This window comes from Numida meleagris, chromosome 6 (assembly GCF_002078875.1).
Source record: "Numida meleagris isolate 19003 breed g44 Domestic line chromosome 6, NumMel1.0, whole genome shotgun sequence".
Classification (NCBI taxonomy): Eukaryota; Metazoa; Chordata; class Aves; order Galliformes; family Numididae; genus Numida; species Numida meleagris.
The window spans coordinates 59,273,791-59,293,261 of record NC_034414.1 but is presented as its reverse complement, the minus strand read 5'-3'; the positions used below and the strand labels follow the sequence as shown (position 1 = coordinate 59,293,261).

The 19,471-nt window shown below is 50.9% G+C and overlaps 2 protein-coding genes across 12 annotated transcripts in view; both read left to right on the top strand.

The window, feature by feature from the left end:
* Nucleotides 1–9,309, top strand: part of MAP4K5 (mitogen-activated protein kinase kinase kinase kinase 5) — a 58,455-nt gene extending 49,146 nt beyond the window's left edge. For 8 of the 10 annotated variants that reach the window (XM_021403539.1, XM_021403537.1, XM_021403536.1 and 5 more), the window contains 11 exons: nt 415–475; nt 1,424–1,426; nt 1,518–1,632; nt 1,753–1,811; nt 2,552–2,655; nt 3,063–3,240; nt 4,525–4,593; nt 5,095–5,187; nt 5,961–6,031; nt 6,670–6,725; nt 7,900–9,309. In XM_021403539.1, coding sequence (XP_021259214.1) covers nt 415–475; nt 1,424–1,426; nt 1,518–1,632; nt 1,753–1,811; nt 2,552–2,655; nt 3,063–3,240; nt 4,525–4,593; nt 5,095–5,187; nt 5,961–6,031; nt 6,670–6,725; nt 7,900–7,987 — 897 coding nt within the window. In that variant the 3' untranslated portion in view covers nt 7,988–9,309. The remainder of the gene's footprint in view (nt 1–414; nt 476–1,423; nt 1,427–1,517; nt 1,633–1,752; nt 1,812–2,551; nt 2,656–3,062; nt 3,241–4,524; nt 4,594–5,094; nt 5,188–5,960; nt 6,032–6,669; nt 6,726–7,899) is intronic. The other 2 variants (XM_021403541.1, XM_021403533.1) reach the window with 1 other exon arrangement.
* CDKL1 (cyclin dependent kinase like 1) lies at nt 10,341–18,899 on the top strand. 2 transcript variants are annotated; one of them, XM_021403550.1, is made up of 9 exons: nt 10,369–10,630; nt 11,794–11,915; nt 13,492–13,564; nt 14,617–14,707; nt 15,374–15,574; nt 16,249–16,331; nt 16,447–16,503; nt 17,197–17,352; nt 17,918–18,899. In XM_021403550.1, exons 1-9 carry the CDS (start codon nt 10,463–10,465, stop codon nt 18,017–18,019), a joined length of 1,053 nt encoding a protein of 350 aa, XP_021259225.1. In that variant the 5' UTR covers nt 10,369–10,462; the 3' UTR covers nt 18,020–18,899. The 2 variants fall into 2 exon arrangements, with proteins under 2 accessions (XP_021259226.1, XP_021259225.1); XM_021403551.1 differs by lacking the exons at nt 17,197–17,352; nt 17,918–18,899 and adding an exon at nt 16,601–17,189 and having other exon boundaries at nt 10,341–10,630; nt 16,447–16,551.

Below are 19,471 nucleotides of genomic sequence, written 5' to 3'. Positions count from 1 at the left end.
GTTCAACACAGTCGCCTTTTTTTGTTGTTTGTTTTCCCCTCTTCTGGCTTGTGTGGGGTTTAGTAGGCTTCTGTAATTACATGATATTGTTCTTTTTAGCTGTCATCCTGAGCACGCTTTCTGTCCGTGCTGCTCCGGTCTTGCCCGTCGTCCCTCTGTGCTGCTCATTGAAACGTGAAGAGCATTCCAAGTCGGAAAGTTTTGGGGGTAGGGGGAGGGAAGGAGTGGAACTGCTTCAGCCAAAACCGTATTGCTAAGCCAGGGCTCCACAGGAGGGAACTGAAGGGGAAAACGTGCAGAGGGACTTTGTGCAACGGCAGTCGCTGCAGGAACGGTGACAGATGTGGAGCAGGCAGAGCTGCGGGGATGAAATCCCTGTGTGCTTCTACTAATGGAAACCATTTCTCTTCTCAGCTCTTTCCCCGAAAGTGCACCTGGCTGTATGTTATCAATAACACCTTAATGTCCTTGTCAGGTATGTGTAAGTAGAAGAAAACATTAAAACACGATAAAGAGAAGCTCTTAAAATGGTAACTCAGTACAACGTGTGTTCATTGTTCTGAAGTAGAAAACTGTGCATTGTCTCTTGTGTTTGGATAGGAAGGTTTTTGCATGAGTGTTTTAGTTGGAAAGATTTCCAGAGCTAAAACTGGACTTCTTCAAGCGGTAGATTCACTTGGCCACGGTTTCCCACCGTTTCATTTACTTATTTTTAATCAGTCTGGAAAAGATTTGATATTAGTTTGAAAGAAACTTTGGCGTTTGTCCAACGGCTGAAGTTGGCATTTGACGAGGTGCCCAGAGAGCAATGGAGCATCCTCCTCTTTGCTTCCTGAGCCGGGAGAGCTGGAGTAAGGGCGCTCTCAAACATCGTACCAAAATTCAGAGAGGTTTAAGCTGGAGCTTGCTAACGCAGCTGCATTAGCACGGTGTCACTGCTGGGTTTGATCCCTCGCTGTAACCTGACTGCATGCTCGGAATGAGCCCGAGTTAGGAAATAAATCCACGCTAAGACAGACCCGGTTTCAGGTTAAAGGAGCAGGAGGTGGCAGTGAGGCACTGCGAATCCAGCGGCTGGATGGGTGGGGAAGAAGTTCTGCTGCTCTCCTGCATTTCCAGCAGGGAAACAGAAGTGATGTGGCACGCAGACTGAGCGCAGCCTTGCGCCTTTAAAGACGCGGGTTTTGTGTTACGCCGCTTGCACTGACGTAGAGATAAAATGTCCCGGTGTAGTTAATTGCTATTGTGTAATTACAGCCCTTCTAAAAACGCGTGCATAACGTGACTTTCAGAGCTTTGTTAGTGTTACTGAACTTTGCGTTGAATGCCATGTCTTCTCTATATGCATTATTATCGTTGTCTTGTTTTATTTTCCTTCCTAATTGGACTTGAAATATCTGACGCATGTGGTCCATTTTTCTAGAAGGTAATTTTCTCTACATACATTTTTCCTATCGTGCACGGCTCCCTGGTGGAGCCACGTGTGCCGTAGCAGTGTGTGCTCTTCTCTCTTGCAGGGAAAACGTTCCAGCTCTACTCCCATAATTTGATAGCTTTGTTTGAACAAGCCAAAAAAACAGGACTGGCTGCTCACATTCAAACCCATAGGTTTCCTGACAAAATATTGCCAAGGTACAAGTCTTTCTCTTGCAGTTCGTAACAGGTGATAGTTCTTTGGGATGCTGCTGGGTTGGGAGCGTGGAAAATCCTCAGCCTCTGTCGTTGATGTGCTTTTTGTACCTGTTATTGCAGGAAGTTTGCCTTAACGACAAAGATTCCTGACACAAAAGGATGTCACAAATGCTGTATAGGTGAGTACGTGCGTCGCTTTCCTTCAATTAAAGCAGGGAGTCTGTATGCCATTCGTACCAACTCTTAAGCTCAACATGGTGCTGTCTAGAGTAAGATCCATTGGGAAACCCAATGGAGAACGCCAGTTCCATGTCCTTTTGAAAGCTGGCCCCAGCACTGTGCGAGATATTATCTTACACTTTGGCTCAAGCAGAGTACGAGGTACCCGGTTGCGAGCGTGGATATCCTGTTCAGCTCATCTCAAGTGTCTCCAGTAGGCGTATTTATAAATTATTCCTGAAATCAGGCTGCTCTTGTATGTGCCTGAGCCAAAAAAACAACCAGCCCTTCATCATATTTATTGCATTAGCTGGCAGAGCTCGCAGGAAGTTTCAGGCCACATGGAGTGCTTGGAGATGGCTTTTATGTAAGTCATGGCTGGACCTGGCCCTTTCACTGCCCCTCCTCAGCCTCAGGAAGAAGGTGGCCCTGCTTTCTGGCCACTCAGCACGTGGCCTCTTCACTGGGACTTCACACATGCTGGTCATCAGTAATTACGAGAGTAATTGCATTCATCTGTAACGTAGCACAATACTAATTGCTGGGGGTATTCCAGTGGCAATCCAGAAAACAGTTATCAGTGTGAAAGTGAGGCTGTTTGGTAAATCATTTGTTAAGATATCTGCAGGTTTTATTTTCACTGAGCCTTCTGGAATGAAAAAGGCTTTCTTTTGTTGTTCTGTTTGTTTGTTTCGTGCAGTAAGGAATCCATACACAGGACACAAGTACCTCTGCGGTGCGTTGCAGTCTGGCATCGTTCTGCTGCAGTGGTACGAGCCAATGCAGAAATTCATGTTAATTAAGGTAAGTATTTCCTTTTGGTTTGGAACGTTTACTTTTTGCTTGATCCATTTTTACCTGCCCCATCATCTTAATCATGACACGGTTTTGAAATAACCCTTCTAGAAGTTAGAATGGAAAGCCCATCTCCATTTGGTCCCATTGGTGGGTTCCGAGCACGTGAAGATCTGGCTTGACACACGTTGACTTGGAAAGTCCAGTGGCTGAAGTCAGCGCAGTGCTGGATCTAGCCCAGTCCCAGCACAATGGACTAGCATGAGTCACAGCCTGCACAGCTTAGAAACACACTCTTAGCAGCAGGGAAAAGCAGTCCTGTATCTTTTACACCTTGTGCGTGTTCGTTTTAAGCTTCAAACCCCCCAAGGCAGAAGGAAACTTTCCAAATGCCTGCGTTGTTTTCTTCCCCCCAGCACTTTGATTTTCCTTTGCCGAGCCCTCTGAACGTCTTTGAGATGCTGGTGATCCCAGAGCAGGAGTACCCGATGGTCTGCGTCGCTATCAGCAAGGGCACGGAGCCCAACCAGGTCGTTCACTTCGAGACAATCAACTTGAACTCTGCTTCTTCGTGGTTTACAGAGATCGGTGCAGGTAAGCTGCCTGGGCTGCCCTGCAGCCGTCGCATCGCCCGCTGACTGCTGCCTGTCCTCAGATGTCATTTGGAAACCCTTTCTGCTAGGCAAAATCATAGAATCATAGAATGGCTTGGGTTGAAAAGGACCTCAGAGATCATCGAGTTTCAACCCCCCTGCTGAGTGCAGGGTCGCCAACCACCAGACCAGGCTGCCCAGAGCCACGTCCAGCCTGGCCTTGAATGCCTCCAGGGACGGGGCATCCACAACCTCCCTGGGCAACCTGTTCCAGTGCGTCACCACCCTCTGTGTGAAAAACTTCCTCCTAACATCCAACCTAAATCTCCCCTGTCTCAGCTTAAAACCATTCCCCCTTGTCCTATCGCTATCCACCCTCACAAACAATCGATCCCCTCCTCTTTATACGCTCCCTTAAGTGATGCAGCCTCCCTACATAGCGCGCATTGAAGCTGGTCCCAAGTTCCTCTTGTGATGATTTGCCAACCTCAGTGTAAACTGTCCTTAAGGACTTCATTTTTAGACACGTCTCTTATTAAATTTCCTTAAATAGCAATGCAGACCCCGCTGATTGCATTCTCATTTGCGGTTGCATACTTCTTGCTGGGGTCGGTCTTAGTGCTCTTTCCCCTTCATTCCTGTGTCAGGACTCACATCAATGCATTCCTGTCTGTCCTCCAGCCCCTGGGGGAGGACTGTCATCTTCAGCTGCCTGTTAAGAAGTAGAATGTTTTGGTTTATCTTCAAAAGCTGCTTGATATCTTGCAGATGCTTTGCTTTGCTAGCTTTCCTGGATACCCTTCTTTACATTTAAATACAGCTGTGGTGAGAGCTTCATTAATTAAAAAGTATGCAAACCATTCAATTCTAGTTCAGTATTAGCACGATAATCTTTCCGGATGCGAGTTCAGGGAAAAAGAGCACTTCTTATAGGGGCAAAGATTCCTTTAATGATTCCTTTTGTTCATTATAGTGCCTCTTCTTGAAGGAAACCGACGTGCTGTGCTAAACTGTAACGTAAAATGTATTTTATGCCAATAACTGGTATTGCTTTCATATTGAGTACATGCTTTGAGCTAATAGGCTTGTCCCTGGGCCCTGCTCTGCTCCCACAGCACTCTGGGATTGTGCAGCAGTAAAGAAAAGTATGAAGGAATAACAAATACAGTAGACTGCAGCACGTTGGTCGTATACCAAAACGCTGCGGCAGTCGGCAGAGTTTGAGGGGGTTTCTGAGCTCAGTCTTAGGATGTGACATAAAATAACCTCTTTCCTTTTCCACCAGGCAACCAGCAGCTGGATGCCATTCACGTGACACAGCTGGAAAGAGACACCGTGCTGGTCTGCCTGGACAGTAAGTCCCAGTAACCCACTGCTGCCGTGGGTTGCTCTTCTTGCCTTGACCCTCATGGTTTCACTTTCCCTCTCCATAAGCACATCATTCTTGTTTCCTTCCCAAACACAGTGTAGTGCAGCATTGCAGGTGAGAATTCAATATCACTCACAGTGACTGCAGCAGTGACTCGTATGCCTCAGAGTTCAGCACCTCACTGGGAGCTCTGCAGTGTCTTAACCTGCCTAAATTTGCAGCCTTGATGTTGGGCTTGCACTTCTGCACTAAGCTGGGTGTTTTCAGGGAGGCCGTCAGTGAGGTCTAAAGACATGAAATCTGTAAGAAAGTTTTCTGTATTTGTGTTGAGAGAAGGGTTTCTTTTGGGCACACACCATAGCTGTCAGGTGTGGGCATTTTTTTTTTTATTGTACCTTAAAGTTGAAGTCAGTATTTCCTACTTGGTGCCGTTGGTAACCCTTCTCAGGCGTGGGTTTTAATATTTGTTCTTCCGCTTTTCTTGAGAATTTGTGAAAATAGTGAATTTACAAGGGAAACTGAAGTCAAGCAAGAAGTTGGCCTCCGAGCTGAGCTTCGATTTCTGCATCGAGTCAGTGGGTAAGTGGCTGGGTTCCATCTGCTCCGAAGGGATGAGGGCAAGGAGGGTGGCTGCCAGCTGGTGCATGGCCAGACTGTGGTGAAGATGAGTTGGCTGCTGTAAAACCACTGCTCTGAGGGCTGTGCTGAGTGCCTTTGCTCCGTGCTTCTGGGACGTAGCTAACGCTGAGCAGGGACACAGGGAAAGCAGAGCTTTGTGTAAACTAAGTTTCTGCAATACTGCTTAAAGAACACCGGGTTCTTCGTCCGTTATTTTAAAGAATCTAGTAATGAAAGCGTTCAGAGCTGGCGGTTCATGGCGCTCTCCCTCTTTGGCCTGAGTGGCAGAGTCCTCACTTTCTTCTTGCTCGTGTCTGTTTTGAAGTAAAAGCGATCGCTGCAATGATCTGCAATTTCCAGCAACCCCCAGTGCTGCTGGCAGCGTCTCTGCACTTCTTGGTGCTCTCTCCAGAATCAAATCAGTAGGAAAATAAAAATCCAGGGAAGCGAGGGGAAAAAAGGGAGAAAACAGAGAGCGCTGTCTCTTGGCTTGGCATACACTGAGCGTCTGAGTGGTGTGTTTGGAGCTGAACTGTAGAAAGTAATGCGTGCCTCGGATCCAAATGGCAATTCCAACCAGGTTTTTGTACAGAGTTTCGTTCTTGGGTCACGAGCCGACGCCTCACATGTTCTTTGTCCACATGGTTCCCATTATCGCTGCTGGTGAGAATCTCAGATTTCCTGGTTCTGATAAGCCAGGCCTGGGGGTCTGAGTTTGTGTTCCTCCTCTGCAGTGTGCCTTCAGGACAGCGTGCTGGCCTTCTGGAAACACGGCATGCAGGGCAAGAGCTTCAAGTCAGATGAAGTAAGTAACGTCCCAGCATCTCCTGGTTTGACCGAGTCCTGCTCCTCATCTACCAGTTGATCCGTGGGCCCCTCTAGCTGCTTCCCAGGTGGCAGTGCTTGTGCCTGGTGTTCCTGTTCCAGCTTGCTGCTCACTTTCTCTGACCTCCTCGACCTGTTGCTCTCGAAGGGCTCGCACCATGCTCTGATCATTATTCAGGGGCTCTGTGCAGAGGCTCCACAGATCTGGTGTAAGCAGGGTTTGGGTTTCCTGGGTGTCCTGGAAAAAAAAAAAAAACAACCAACCAGTTTTCCCTTAGGAGAACAATAGATAAGAATCCTTTTCTCAAAAAGAACGTGGTCCTTTTCAATGGCATCCTCTGTGACAAGGCAGGGGAAGCTGGTCTGTGTGGTAGGACCACGGTCCATCTGTGCCACCAGCACGTCCTCTGTGCTGACAGCAGTCTGCAATAAAAGAATGATTTAAAGGAAGTTTTACTTTATGAAGCTGAGAGCACTTTTTTGCTTCGTACCACTTTATCTGATTCAGTCCTGTAATTTTCGCTGAACTATGTTTGACTTTTTTCTTCCTTCCAGCTCAGCCCAGGACATCTCATTTTGCCTCAGAAATGGACCTTAACGTCTCCATTTTTTCTGCAGGTTACCCAGGAGATATCAGATGAAACCAGGGTTTTTCGCTTACTGGGCTCAGACAGGTAATCACCTCGAAGGAACTCGCACCTCTTTTCTTTAAATGAGCTTTCTTTGTTCCACGTGGAATTGGGTTCCACCCCACACCAGATCCATGTAAGCAGTCCTGGAGGACGCAGTCGCACTGTTTCTGCCTGCAATAGCTGTGGTGATGTTCACGCTGAACTGACATTATCTGGGCAGCAGATGACTTTTAAAAAGGTCTTTGCTGCTCTGGACCTTGAGACCTGGAAGTAGTGGAGCAAACTTGGAGCTCTTTGAGGTTTGAACGTGCTGTGGTGCGTTCACCTCATTCCCCCTAACACTGCAGCACACGCCGCTGCCTCCAGGTGGGAAACCTTTGCTGAAGCTGCCCCAGTTCCTTTGGGTGTGTGTACTGGTGGTTGCTCAGACAGCCAGGGCCGAGGAATCGGTTCTAGCCCCCAGTCTGCTCCCTCATCTGGCCAGAGGGAGCCTGGATCTGACCCACTTTGTGTAGGTAACCGTGATTTTGTCTGGTTGCATTCTTGGATCCCCAGTGTGGGAGCAGTGAGAGGAGGGGCTCCCTGTAGAGGAGACACCTGACTCATAGAATCGCCGAGGTTGGACGAGACCTCCAAGGTCACCCTGTCCAACCATCCCCCTGCCACCAGTACTTCCCCACTACAGTCCTTGCTGTGCACCTGAGTCACTGGGGGCTCGTTGGAACTGAGCGTTCTTAGCACAGCCAGCTCTGACTGCAGAGATACAAACGCAGTGCAGGCTCTGGCAGGGCTCTGCCTGTTGCGTTGCGTGGACAGGGAGCAGTGATTTCCTTCCCAGTGACCCCCAGCAGAGCAAGCTGATGACAGGAACAAGCTTTTGCTGCTACGTGCAGTTTTTTTTCCATCCTTCTCCTCGTTTTGTCACTGGCCGGACAGAAGGCTTTCTGACTGCATCCAGGTGGGCTCCAGTAACACCCGTCTGCCTTGGATCTCATCAGAAAGGAAGGGAAGGGCAGGAGGGGCTGCCTGCGGCTCAGACTGCTTCCCCGTCCCTCGTTCTGCCTTAGTGTTGTTAAGGAAGCGATGCTACAGAGTGGGATACGAGGTAGCGGGTTTACAGGATGAAATGCCCCAAATATTTAGGAGCTCCCTCTCTCTCCAGCCTTGAGGAAGCTTTGCCGCTGACGGCCCGGGTGGTGTCTGTGTTTGGTTGCAGAGTGGTGGTGCTGGAAAGCAGGCCGACCGAGAACCCGACCGCACACAGCAACCTCTACATCCTGGCCGGCCACGAGAACAGTTACTGAGCAGCAGGGACCCGACGCAAACGGCAGCGAATTCACCGGGAGAGGGCAAAGGAGCGTTAGGAAACTCCGTGCATGGGGGACTGTGACTCTGTCTTCTCTTGACACCTAAATTGTGCTGTTTTCAGGTGGAAATCAATACATTTTTTGCAGCTGGGAACAGCTGGTTCTGTCTCTTGCCACTGTGTGGTTGGTTATGTCAAGTTTGCTTAATAAAAGCTATGGAATAAGTAGCCCTTTACTCGTTAGCGTAGGGAAACGGAGCCTTTAAAATAATGTTATTCAGTAAAGGTGCCATAAACTGTTAATTATTTTACTTCCCTCGGGTTTTCCGTGTATTCTGTAGATACAGACCTAGTGCTGGCTGTTTCCCTGTTTTATACCGAGTCTTAATTAAAAAAAAACCAATTTGTGTAGGGAGTGAAAGCATCCACGGAGCTTTTTGGTTTTAAACCTGCCATGCGGGATGGCTTTGTACTATAGACTATTTAATCCTTATTTATTAATCTGCTGCTAGGATGGTGTCACGGATCTAACTTTTAGCACAGGAAGGTTGCAGAGCAGCTTACAGGTTTGGTTTGTTTGTTGTTTTTTTTTACCATTGTATAAAGATTTGATTCTTCTTCTTCTCCTTGTAGAGATGTAGTGCGTTACCGAGGGCTGTGTCACAGCGTCGGTGGACCTTGTAAAAATGCAGTTTTGTACAACAAAGGATTTTGTATGGGTTTTCTTCCTGCCTGCAGAATTGCCATAAAAGGGATTTTCTTACTTGCTTAGATGTAGAGGGGGTGTGCACACGAAATGTAGCGTTGGTGTCGACGTGTTGCTCCCGGGTGGGTGTGTGCCTTACACACCCGTGTGTGTGTGTGTGCATGTGTACTCAGCTGACGGCGGCGTGTATTTTTGATATCTCTCTCTCTATATATATATATATATATATTTATATATATATATAAATGTACAAAATGTATATGCTTTATTTTCCCAAATTAAGGGTGGGCCTTGTGACAGGTGGTGGCAACGGCACCTGGACGTCGTCCTTAATGAATGGAGGTGCCGTGGATGGGGCTGCCCGTGACGTGTAGGTTATTTATGCTGTTCCCGAGGGGAACGTGGGGCGAGAGCTGAGCTGCATGGCCGCTGCTCTGCCCTCCTCCTCGTGCCGGGCTTTGGGAGCGCCGCGTTCCCCACGGGCTGGTATAAATAAATACGATAAGAAGCGCTATTCTGTACCGAAGCTTTCCGTCACCTCTTCCCTTTTCCCCGTTTTGTCACCCGCGTTTTCTTTTCTCTTTTTATTTCTCCATTAAAAAGTCACGTGGGTTCGTTTGTCTTTCTCGTTCATTAAGATTTTTGAGGTGCGGGATGGCATCTGGTTTTGCGACCTCGCGCCCGCCAGCTCGCTGCGGTGCAGGGGAAGGCAGGTCCAGGGCAGACAGAGCAGCACTTGGTTAGAACTGGGAGGCTCTGGAATGGGATCCTGCGGCGTGCAGCGTCCATCCAGCTCCTGTGATGGGTTGGGAGCTTCGTGTGTCGCTGCAGGGAGGGGGGGAGGGTGAGAGTGGAACTGAGCTGGGCCTGACTCGAGGCTGTGCCGGAACCGGAGGAGTTCGATGTGAGCTCCCGATCTGATGGAGTTTAAACAAAGTGCAGAGCAGGAGACTTTCTGAGCTGCTCTGTTTCATTAGGCTGTAACCGAGGCTGCCGGCACGCGTTCCCGTTTGGGTGATTTTGGCTTTGTTCTGCTTCTGTTCTCGCTCTGTGCCAAATAAACGATGCTTTATTCGATACCTCGTTGTGTCAGGGCGGACTTGCTGGGAACAATGCCTCGTCGGATGCACCCTGAGTAAGCTGATCTCTGGTGTCTTGGCAGCGGGCGGGAAGGGCCACAGCCGGGGTTGAGTGTCACTGCAGCCCTGATGGAGCCGGGAGCATCTGGGTGAGCGGTGCTTGTGCTGGGGGACATTTGTTCGCACGAAGAACCATAGAATCACTCAGGTTGGAAAAGAGCTCTGAGATCCCCAAGCCTGACCTCAGCCCACCCCACCGTGCCCGCTGCCCACATCCCTCAGTGCCACATCCCCACGGCTCTGGAACACTTCTAGAGACGGTGACCCCACCGCTCCCTGGGCAGCCCGTGCGAAGACATAAGTTGACCTCATCCCACAGCAGGGGCACGAGGAAAGAGAACGCAAAGGTAAGGGACGGAAGAGCTGAAGGACTGCTGCTGGCGGGAGCGCACCGGGCGGCCCCGGGTTCGGGGAGCAGCCTCCTCCGTCCCTGCTGCCCGCGGGCGGCTCGGAGCCATCGGCTGTGGGCACAGCCCCGGGGGAGAGCACCGCGCCCATCCCGGCGGCCTCGGGCGCAGCTCCTCCTCCTCCTCCTCCTCCTCCTCCTCCCCGCCCCGGGGAGGCGCTCAGCGCGGTGCCGGGCTGAGGTCGGGGGCGGTGGCTGCGGGGGGGGCGGGAGAGCCGGGCCATGGAGCGGTACGAGAAGCTGGGCAAGGTCGGGGAGGGCTCCTACGGCGTCGTCTTCAAGTGCCGCAACAAGGAGACGGGCCAGGTCGTGGCCATCAAGAAGTTCCTGGAGTCCGAGGAGGACCCGGTGATCCGGAAGATCGCGCTGCGGGAGGTCCGCATGCTGAAGGTGGGCGGCACCGCGCGGGGTCAGCGGGGAGCGGGCGGGCATCGGCCGTCCCCGGGCGCTGCGGACACGGGGTGACCCGGCCGCTGTCCCCGTGGCTTGAGCCGGCCTCGGTCCTCGTGGTTCCGGGGGTTCCTTCCACACATCGTTCAGGCACGGTCCCCGCAGCCGGAGGTCGTGCCCGTAGCTTCGTGCCTCTTTTCTGCGCTGCCGCGTTCCTTCGGTCTCCATGGCGTCCTGAGGCAACGCTGCCACAGCCGCGGGGACGCGCTGGGTGATGGGCATTTCCCTTCGTTTGTTCTTAAAGCAGCGCTGGGTGGGGGCCGGCCGCAGGCTGGCACCGGAGCAATAGCTTTACACGCGTGAAAGCAGCCCCAGACGGCGTTACTCGTCGCAGGAGACGCGCAGGTCAGCCTGGACACGAGGCATTCTTGCAGACCGCCAAGGATGCGGGGTTCTGAAGTTGACAAAACCCCGCAGAGAGCGGCAGAGAAAGGGGTTCTGGTTCATGGCCAGCTCCTTTCCCCCCGTCCCCAGCCCGTGGCTGCTCGCTGTGACGCTCCCTTCCGTGGAGTTGCCCAGCTCTGCTCAGCCTGCTCTCTGTCAATAGTAACAGTTTGTTTGTGGGAGTAGTGCCCGGCTCGGGCAGCAGCCGAGTGTTTGCCAAAGACGCGGTGCCATGGTGCGACGCCGGGTCCGAGAGCTGGCCGTGGATCCCGAGGGCTGCGGGGTGGGCTGGAAATGTGCAAAACAGGGTGAGCCCGCGTGCAAACCCCGCTGAGGGTGGCAGAAACCCAACAGTGCTGCTTCCCAAAGGGGTGATTGCAGCGGGGCTGATCGGGGTGCTCCCCGGCTCCTTGCAGATTTCTGCTCCCCGCTCCTTTGCGGGCTCTGTCTGACGGGGAGGCCCCTTGGAAGACGGGGTCAGCGTGGCTCCTGGGCGATGCCCTTTGCAGCTCCCTTGCTTAGAAATGTGTTAATCCGTCCGAATTCTGGCAACCACCCGGAGGTGCTGAGGATATCAGAGGAGCTCTTTGTTTTCCTCAGTGTGCGTTTGCCTGTTGCGGGCTCTTCCCGTGTGATTCCCCGGGGAGAGCTGGTTTTCATAGCGCAGCAAAGCCTGGATACGCGCGGTAACTAACCGGCCCGTCCGCTGTGTGTTACAGCAACTGAAACACCCCAACCTGGTGAACCTGCTCGAGGTGTTCAGGAGGAAGAGGAAGCTGCACCTGGTCTTTGAGTACTGCGACCACACCGTTCTCCACGAGCTGGACAAGCACCCCCGGGGGTGAGTGGCCCTTCTCTCGCTGGGAGCTTGGAGCAAAGGAGCCCGGGCTGTCCGTGGGAGCGCGCTGCTGCTCTGCAGGGTTCCCGGAGGGATTTCATTCATCCCAGGAGAGATTTCTCGGCGCAGTGCCCAGGGTTACCTGCTGCTCCTGCGCTCCTGCACGCTGTGGCTCACCACGGTGGCCGGGGCGCTGAGCTGGAGTGTTTGCTTGGTGTGCGGCTGGCTTGGTAGCAGCAGGGCCCAGCGGCTGCAGGGAAATGTCCTGCTGCAAATTGCTTAGGGCTGTGGGGCAGGAGGCACGGGGCGGTGCGACAGAGCACCCAGCACGGACACAGAACACAGCGATGGCGCTGACAAGCCGTGCAGCAGAGCAGTGGCAGAGCCCAGCAGTTCCCAGGCTGTGCCTGCACTCTGCACTGCCTCACCGAGCTGCCAGCGGTCAGACAGCCTCCCCTGCAAACAGCCACTTGCACACAGCGTGAGCTACGAGGGCAGAAAGAACATTTTCCAGGAGGACAGGGTTCGTTCCTTTGGCGCTCCCACTACCTGTATCCTCCCTAATTCATAGAATGGTTTGGGTTGGAAGGGACGCCAAGGACCACCAAGTTCCAACCCCCTGCCACGGGTAGGGCCGCCAGCCTCCAGACCTGGTGCTGCACCAGGATGCCCAGGGCCCCATCCAAGCTGCTCCATTCAACACCTGCAGGGATGAGGCACCCACAGCCTCTGTGGGCAGCCTGTTCCAGCACCTCACCGCTCCCTCTGTGAAGAACTTCCCCACTGACATCCAATTACTCACAGTGACTTGGTGCCGTGGAAATGCTGAGCAGAAGTTCACAAATCGTTTTGCAGGCCGGAAGGGAAATGAATTGCCTACGGGGGACTAAACTGGGGCTTGAGCAAAGCAGAGCCTGTTATTCCCCTCTGGTGCGGAGCTGTAGGAGAACAGAGAGTGCTGATAGCAGATCGCTTTGTGAGCAGACCCAGCCTGTTCACCTGCAGTCTGAGGAGCAGATATGTAACCCTCATGGACTAAAATGCTTCACATTCTCGTGCCGTTCAGCACTGTGAATGCGGGATGCCTGGTTGTATCCTTGGCTTTTGATCTTTGCTCCTGCAGATGATGAAGCCTTTCGTGGTCAGGCTTAAGATGGGTGGGCTCATGCCACTTTGCACGCTGTTCCGGGTCGCCTGACCAGCTTCGTCCCTCTGTCAGCGCAGCACTCACCCTTCCAGGATGTTTGTGCAAGGAAACTCAAGCTGTTCAACAGCAGTGTCAGCACAAGACCTTCTGTTTTGACTGCAGAGGGTATCCTGAAGCCAGCCTCCTGCGTTTTGTTTTGCCTTATCTTTTTATTTATGATGAATCAAAAGACTTGCAGCATTAAACATAGGAAATAAAATTGGATTTGAGCTTGAAACTGCCAGAACTGTCACCGCTGCCTTTCCTGGGGTTGTTGAAGACCATTATGGCCAAGTCTGCCAGGAGAGCTTTGCCTCCCGCAGAGGGCTCCGCTTTCTCCTGTAATCGTGAAATTATTTGACCCAAATAGTAAAAATGTGCTTTTTATACCAGGGTGCCGGAGCATCTGGTCAAGAGCATTACCTGGCAGACCCTCCAAGCTGTGAACTTCTGCCACAAACACAACGTAAGTCCCCCGAGCAGCATGAACCAGAGCTGTGCCGTGATGTCACCTTTGGGTGAGACAGAGATTCTGATGCTGTCTTCCTGATGGCAGTTTTCTTGGGAAGAAGTCAGGTGACATTTCCCATTTTCAGCAGATCTGAAATTGCAGCGTGTACCCCCAGCAATGAGAGGCGGTAGAACAGCTTCACAACCCTTCCTCTGCTTTCTGGAGGCTGAGACACAGGGACTTGCTCAGAGGTCTGTCCTGCCTCCAGGGTTTGTCGTTCCGCTGCTTCTTCATGCTCCTTTTCTCAGTCTGAAAGGTTTAACGGAGTTTTAAAGCCGGGGGAACAATTAGATCCCGCAGTCTGACCTGCTGGAGATCACAGGTGATGAGGTTTTACGCCCTTCTCTGGAACTCTGTGACGCTGGGTTAGCAAGCAGCATTTCAGTCCTCAGAAAAAGGAACAGTAACTCACCACCAGCTCGGCTAGGGAAAGTGCAGGGAGTTAGAACTGATGCAACGGGAGGGGAGAGACAAACCAAGCTAGAGCCTTGTGACTTCAGTAGAGCTTATGTCCCACACAAAGGCAGGAGAAATTAAGTTCTGTGCCCATTTCAGAGAATCACAGCATGGATTAGGTTGGAAGGGACCTTAAAACCCGTGTGGTTCCACCTCTGCTCTAGGCAGGGACATCCCAACAGCTCGGGCTGCCCAGGGCCCATCCACAGCCTCGGGCACCTCCACGATGGGCACCCACAGCTCCGGGCAGTGCCGGGGCCTCACCGGGGCCGTGGTTTAATGGGCATGGTGGGGATGCATTGGGGTTGGACTTGGTGATCTTAGAGGTCTTTTCCAACCTTCGTGATTCTGTGATTCTAAGAAACTGCTAAGAAATCCCCTTGTCTTCTGCCTCAGCAGGAATGATTGCCCAGTTAACCTCCATGGCACAATTTACAAGGGGTGTGCACCTAAATTAAGCGTTTCTTTGTCCAAGGGCCAGGTTAAACAGCTGCTTCTAACCTTGGTGTGGGATTTTTCTCTACTTTGTGGTTTTGTTTGTTTGTTTCCAGTGCATCCACCGAGATGTAAAGCCAGAAAACATCCTGATAACAAAACACTCCGTCATCAAACTCTGTGACTTTGGATTTGCTCGCATACTGAGTGAGTGCTGGCTGCCTGCCTCCGTGGGTGATACACGCCAGAGCTCAGTGAAGTGCAGCTTCAGGCTTTCAGACCTCAGTAACGTGACATCCTGTGTAACGTATGAGGGCTGGTGTTTTTTCACAAAGAAGCTCTGCTGAAGGCTTTGGAGGTGCTTGGATTGAGATCCCCAGACCAGATTAAACAGGGCTAGCTCAGACAGTCGAGTGCCTCCAAAGTAACGTGCCCTGAGCTCCCTGCTGGTGCTGAGCCGGGGGATGGCAGCTGGCCTGGCCACTGCTTGTGCAATGCTGGGGCGCAGCTGGAGCTCCCTAGCAGGAGGGCTCCCTTTGGCAGAAGGCGCCGTCTCTGCAAACAATGGCTTCACATTTTCCATCGTAATAAAGCCCCTCGTTTTATTTTCGTAGCTCTTGTTCGAGCAAATCATGTGGGCTTGGAGAGCTGGCGCGGGGCCCGCTGCGGAGCTCTGCGCGTTTTCGTTTTGAGAAAAACACGGTCTCTGTTTTTCCCAACCGCTGAGCGCTTCCAAAGTTGGGTTCTGCTGGTGGCCAGTGACTCATCCCGTTCCCGGAGCTCACGTGGGTCCCGAAGGTGCCGCTGCTGCCGCCCCGAGCTGTGTCTGCGCCCTTCTGACCCCACACCCCTCCTTGTTCCTCTCCAACCTAGCTGGCCCAGGTGATTACTACACAGACTACGTGGCGACCAGGTGGTACCGCTCCCCGGAGCTGCTGGTGGGGGACACGCAGTACGGCCCTCCCGTGGACGTGTGGGCCATCGGCTGTGTCTTTGCGGAGCTGCTCTCCGGGGTGCCGCTGTGGCCCGGCAAGTCGGACGTGGACCAGCTGTACCTCATCCGGAGAACGCTGGGTAAGCGCCAGGCCCGCGGGGCTGGACGAGGACGGGTTTCCTCCATGGATGCTGGTGTGCAGTGACTGATTTCTGGGCTTGGAGGGAGCAGACCCCCACGTTTAACTCAGATTTGTTGGAATGAGTGGAGAGCTGTGACTTTTTACCGAGCAATGTGTAAAACCATAAAGGTGAGCTGGGGCTACAAACTCCTCAGCTAGGAATACAGTTAAACTCCCAATTCCTTCATCCTACAGAGCTGGAATTACTTACTTATAATTGATTTTTACTGATAGATTTTCAGCCAGAAGTTCCCCTTTGGATGCAGGTGCTGGGCTAGGGCAGCCCTTACAGAGAAAGCTGCTGAGCAGAGCTGTGGAATGACAGCGGTTGGGCCGTTGTACCAGTTCTTTTGCTAGTTCCACTTGAACATTTTGCTTCCAAACCTGTGCTGAAGCTGTGCTGGGGAAGAAGCTGCAGCACGCTCCCACCAGCACGCTCCTGTGGCTGCGGGGTCACTGATGGGGGTGTTCACAAAGCAGTATTTTGTTGGCTCGTTTGATGGTACTCCGTCTCTTTACGTGTTCTCTTGGATGCTGCCAGCCTTGCTAGGAGATCAGCTTGTTCAGCGCAGACGCTGTAAAAGCAGCTAATTGTTCTGATTGCTTTTAATTTTATTTTCTTCTTGCTCAAAGGGGATCTTATTCCCAGGCACCAGCAAGTGTTCAGCACCAACCAGTTCTTCAGCGGCGTAACGATTCCAGACCCAGAGAGCATGGTAGGAGCTCCCTTGAGATGTGTTCCCCTCGAGCCCAGCACTAACCAGCAATCTATAGGCAGCATGGTGAAAGAAAAGGTTGCTAATACAAGTACTCGCTATTTTTTTCCTCCAGGAGCCATTGGAAATGAAATTCCCCAGTATTTCATACCCTGCTTTAGCTCTCATGAAGGTAAGCAAAGTGTCACCGTGTGGCTGGGGCTGGCAGGGTCCTCCACCCAAAGCAGCGTGCCCAGGAGGCGGGGAGCTACAGATAGAGCTCTGCACTGAGGGTTAACAAATGCAGTCTGCTTTCCTTATTCAAGTGGTAAATGGTCTGAGATTTGGCTACTGAATGATCATAGGTTCGTAGAAAAACAGAGCTGGAGGGGAACTGGAGAAAACTTCTTGTTAATCCAGTCATTTTTAGCACAGATGTGGAAAACAAATTATTCCATTAAGATGCACCAAGTGGAAACTGTGTGGGTGAATGCATTAGAAACTAAGGTGCAGCTTTAGATAGCACCAAACCCTGGAACAACACAGCTAGTGATGTAGTGGATTCCTCAGTTTTAGAAAGCTGTTCTAGTTCAAACAGAAGTCATGGGCCTCACTGTTTTCTGAGACTCGATGGTTTGCTGTAGAACAAAACTGTCCCTCTAGCCTTAGTTTCTGCTGTTGCCTTCTATCAGAGGTGGCAGTTGTTCAGTGTGAGTGAGCTGCTTTGCAAGCTTCCAGCTGACTCTAAAAAGCCAGACTCGTAGAATTCCTTGGAAAATAAAACTTATGCGTCCATCTGTGTAAATACTCACTGGCTGTTGCAAAGAGATGGAACTGCAGATCTTTATGTATCAAGTGTTCTCTGTGATCCTTTGTCTTTTCTAAGGGCTGCCTTCGTATGGACCCTGCAGAGAGGCAGACGTGTGAGCAGCTGCTGCAGCATCCCTATTTTGACAGCGTTAGGGAGGCAGGAGATCTGGGGAAAGAACATGAAAAAGCAGCTCGGAGACCAGCCAAGCTGACACGGAAGCACGCGCCGGGGGTAATGTTTTCACAGCAGTATTTAATGCTCGGTGTCTACAGAGGGAAATTGTTTTCTTTACGTGGTTCCCACAAGCTGGGCTCGAGCACAAGTTGGGCAGTTCATGGGGAGGTAAAGCTCTCACATTGGAGCAACCTTAATTTAGGTCAAGGAGAAAATCACAGAACCATAGAGTCACCAAGGGTGGAAAAGACCTCCGGGATCCAGTCCAACCATCCACCTAGCACCAGTATTTCCCACTAAACCGTGCCCCTCAGTACAACATCTAAATGAATCTCCTGCTTAAAGAGGAACTCACTACAGGCTGAATTCTGCATTGCAGCTCCGTTGAGTGACTGGAGATAGGCAGCATAGCAATGTGACAGATGAGGTTTACCTAGGAAAGTGCATTCTCAGTGAGCAGGACTGCTGAGCAAACTGCATGCACTTGTGACTCTTAGTTTGAAAAGTAGAGGACTGCAGTATGAATAACTTTATACCTTATATTCCTTTTTGAAAAATGAACTGCATGCTTTCTCCTCGTTTCAAACTACTACACATGATGTAACTCTTGCTTTTGTTCCAGTACCTGCCTCAGTTGAGCAGCAGCAACGTTCTACCAGCTTTGGACAGCAAGAAGTACTTCTGCAAAACAAGGAAATCCAACTACCATTTCCCTAACATCTAAGTGGATGGCAGATTAAAAACCACCTATTGTTCAGAGTTCCAGTCCTTCAGAATTTATAAAAGGACACGTGGTGGAAAACTGAGTTAATACATGTGATGATGTACACAGGAGTGGACTGTAAGATGCTCTGGGCCACTGGTGGAAGGGAAGTGGTGCACTCCAAGCTCACGTTAGCCAGTGTTGTGTGTAAAGAAAACGTAATTCTTTTACTTCAATTCATGATTGCCTCCTGGTTTGGGATTACTGCAAAGCAGTGTTTACAGGGTGAATCTCAAGAACTCTGATGCCTATCTATTGCCTGTATCTCAGACTTGGCAGGAGAACTGTAACCTTGCCGAACAAATCAGTCACTGTGGCTAGCTAACTGATCCTGCAAGGAACTGTAAACCTATTCCCTTTGGGAGTGGAAGATAGATGTGTGCATGTATGCAGCCGAGGCTGGTCCAGGTAATTATAAACCTGCTGAAACAGCAGCGTTTTAAAGATATGTCTATCTTGTGTACTGCACTTATATAGCATGAAGTATTACAAGGCACTGGCTTAGACTTACTGGAAGGCTCCATAGGCACCGTGAACAGAAGGAGAATATAATTACTGAACTCTGCTTTATTCTTCGGCCTTTCCACAGCTTCTCCTGTCTGCTTCTTCCTTGCATTACAAAGTTATTTATATTTGCTGGTTTTGTCACACGCCTGTAGCGTTACAGAAATTGTTTTTATCAAAAACAATTCATCAAATATAATTTATAACAATAGCCAGACACGGGCAGAAATTCTACCTAAGTCTGTGTATTAGAACAAATCTTGGACTTTGTGTTATTTCAGAATGTAATATTGTGTTGATTTTTAATAAAAGAAATGTAGCTTGTTTTTCCAATGTACAGGATGTGTTTTACCGTGTAAGGTTTTAATAATGGTCAAGATACTGCCTCCTCCTACTTGAAAATGAGAGCAAAAGTGTTTCCTTTTCCCAGGTCTGTTACATGTTCAACAACAGTCAGAGCAATTTCAATGAAACAGAAGCTCCATCCTTTCTGAGTGTACCTGTCTACCTTCTATTTCATATTATATTTTAATCTTGGACCTTGTTGGGTGGTTCTGGTTACACTTGAAATGCTTTGGCATTGCCATGTGGCTGAGGCATGTAATTCTGTGTATTTGCTAAGTGCCCACCAACCATGTGCAGCTGTGAACTAACAGCCCAGCAGTCAGCTCCTGGATGTGGCCCTGGCCAGTGCAGGCTGGAGGGAACTTCCCTTGGCACCCCTCCTGCCTGCTCTGTGCTAGGAGCTATCAGCACCGAGATGCAGCTGGTACAAAAACATGATCCCTTCCAGTGCTTGGCATCATTTACTTCAGAGGATAAGGTGGCAGTTGGGGATAAGAAAAGAGGCTCTCAGCTCTGGCATGGTAGCCATGCTTGAGGCATTACTATGAAAGTGGCTTTCTTGGA

Coding starts and splice junctions, on each gene's coding strand:
- CDKL1 (XM_021403550.1), top strand. CDS start 10,463: ATGGAGCGGTACGAGAAGCTGGGCAAGGTCGGGGAGGGCTCCTACGGC. Junction 11,916..13,491: donor CTGGACAAGCACCCCCGGGG/GTGAGTGGCCCT, acceptor TTTTTATACCAG/GGTGCCGGAGCATCTGGTCA. Junction 16,332..16,446: donor TTCCAGACCCAGAGAGCATG/GTAGGAGCTCCC, acceptor TTTTTCCTCCAG/GAGCCATTGGAAATGAAATT.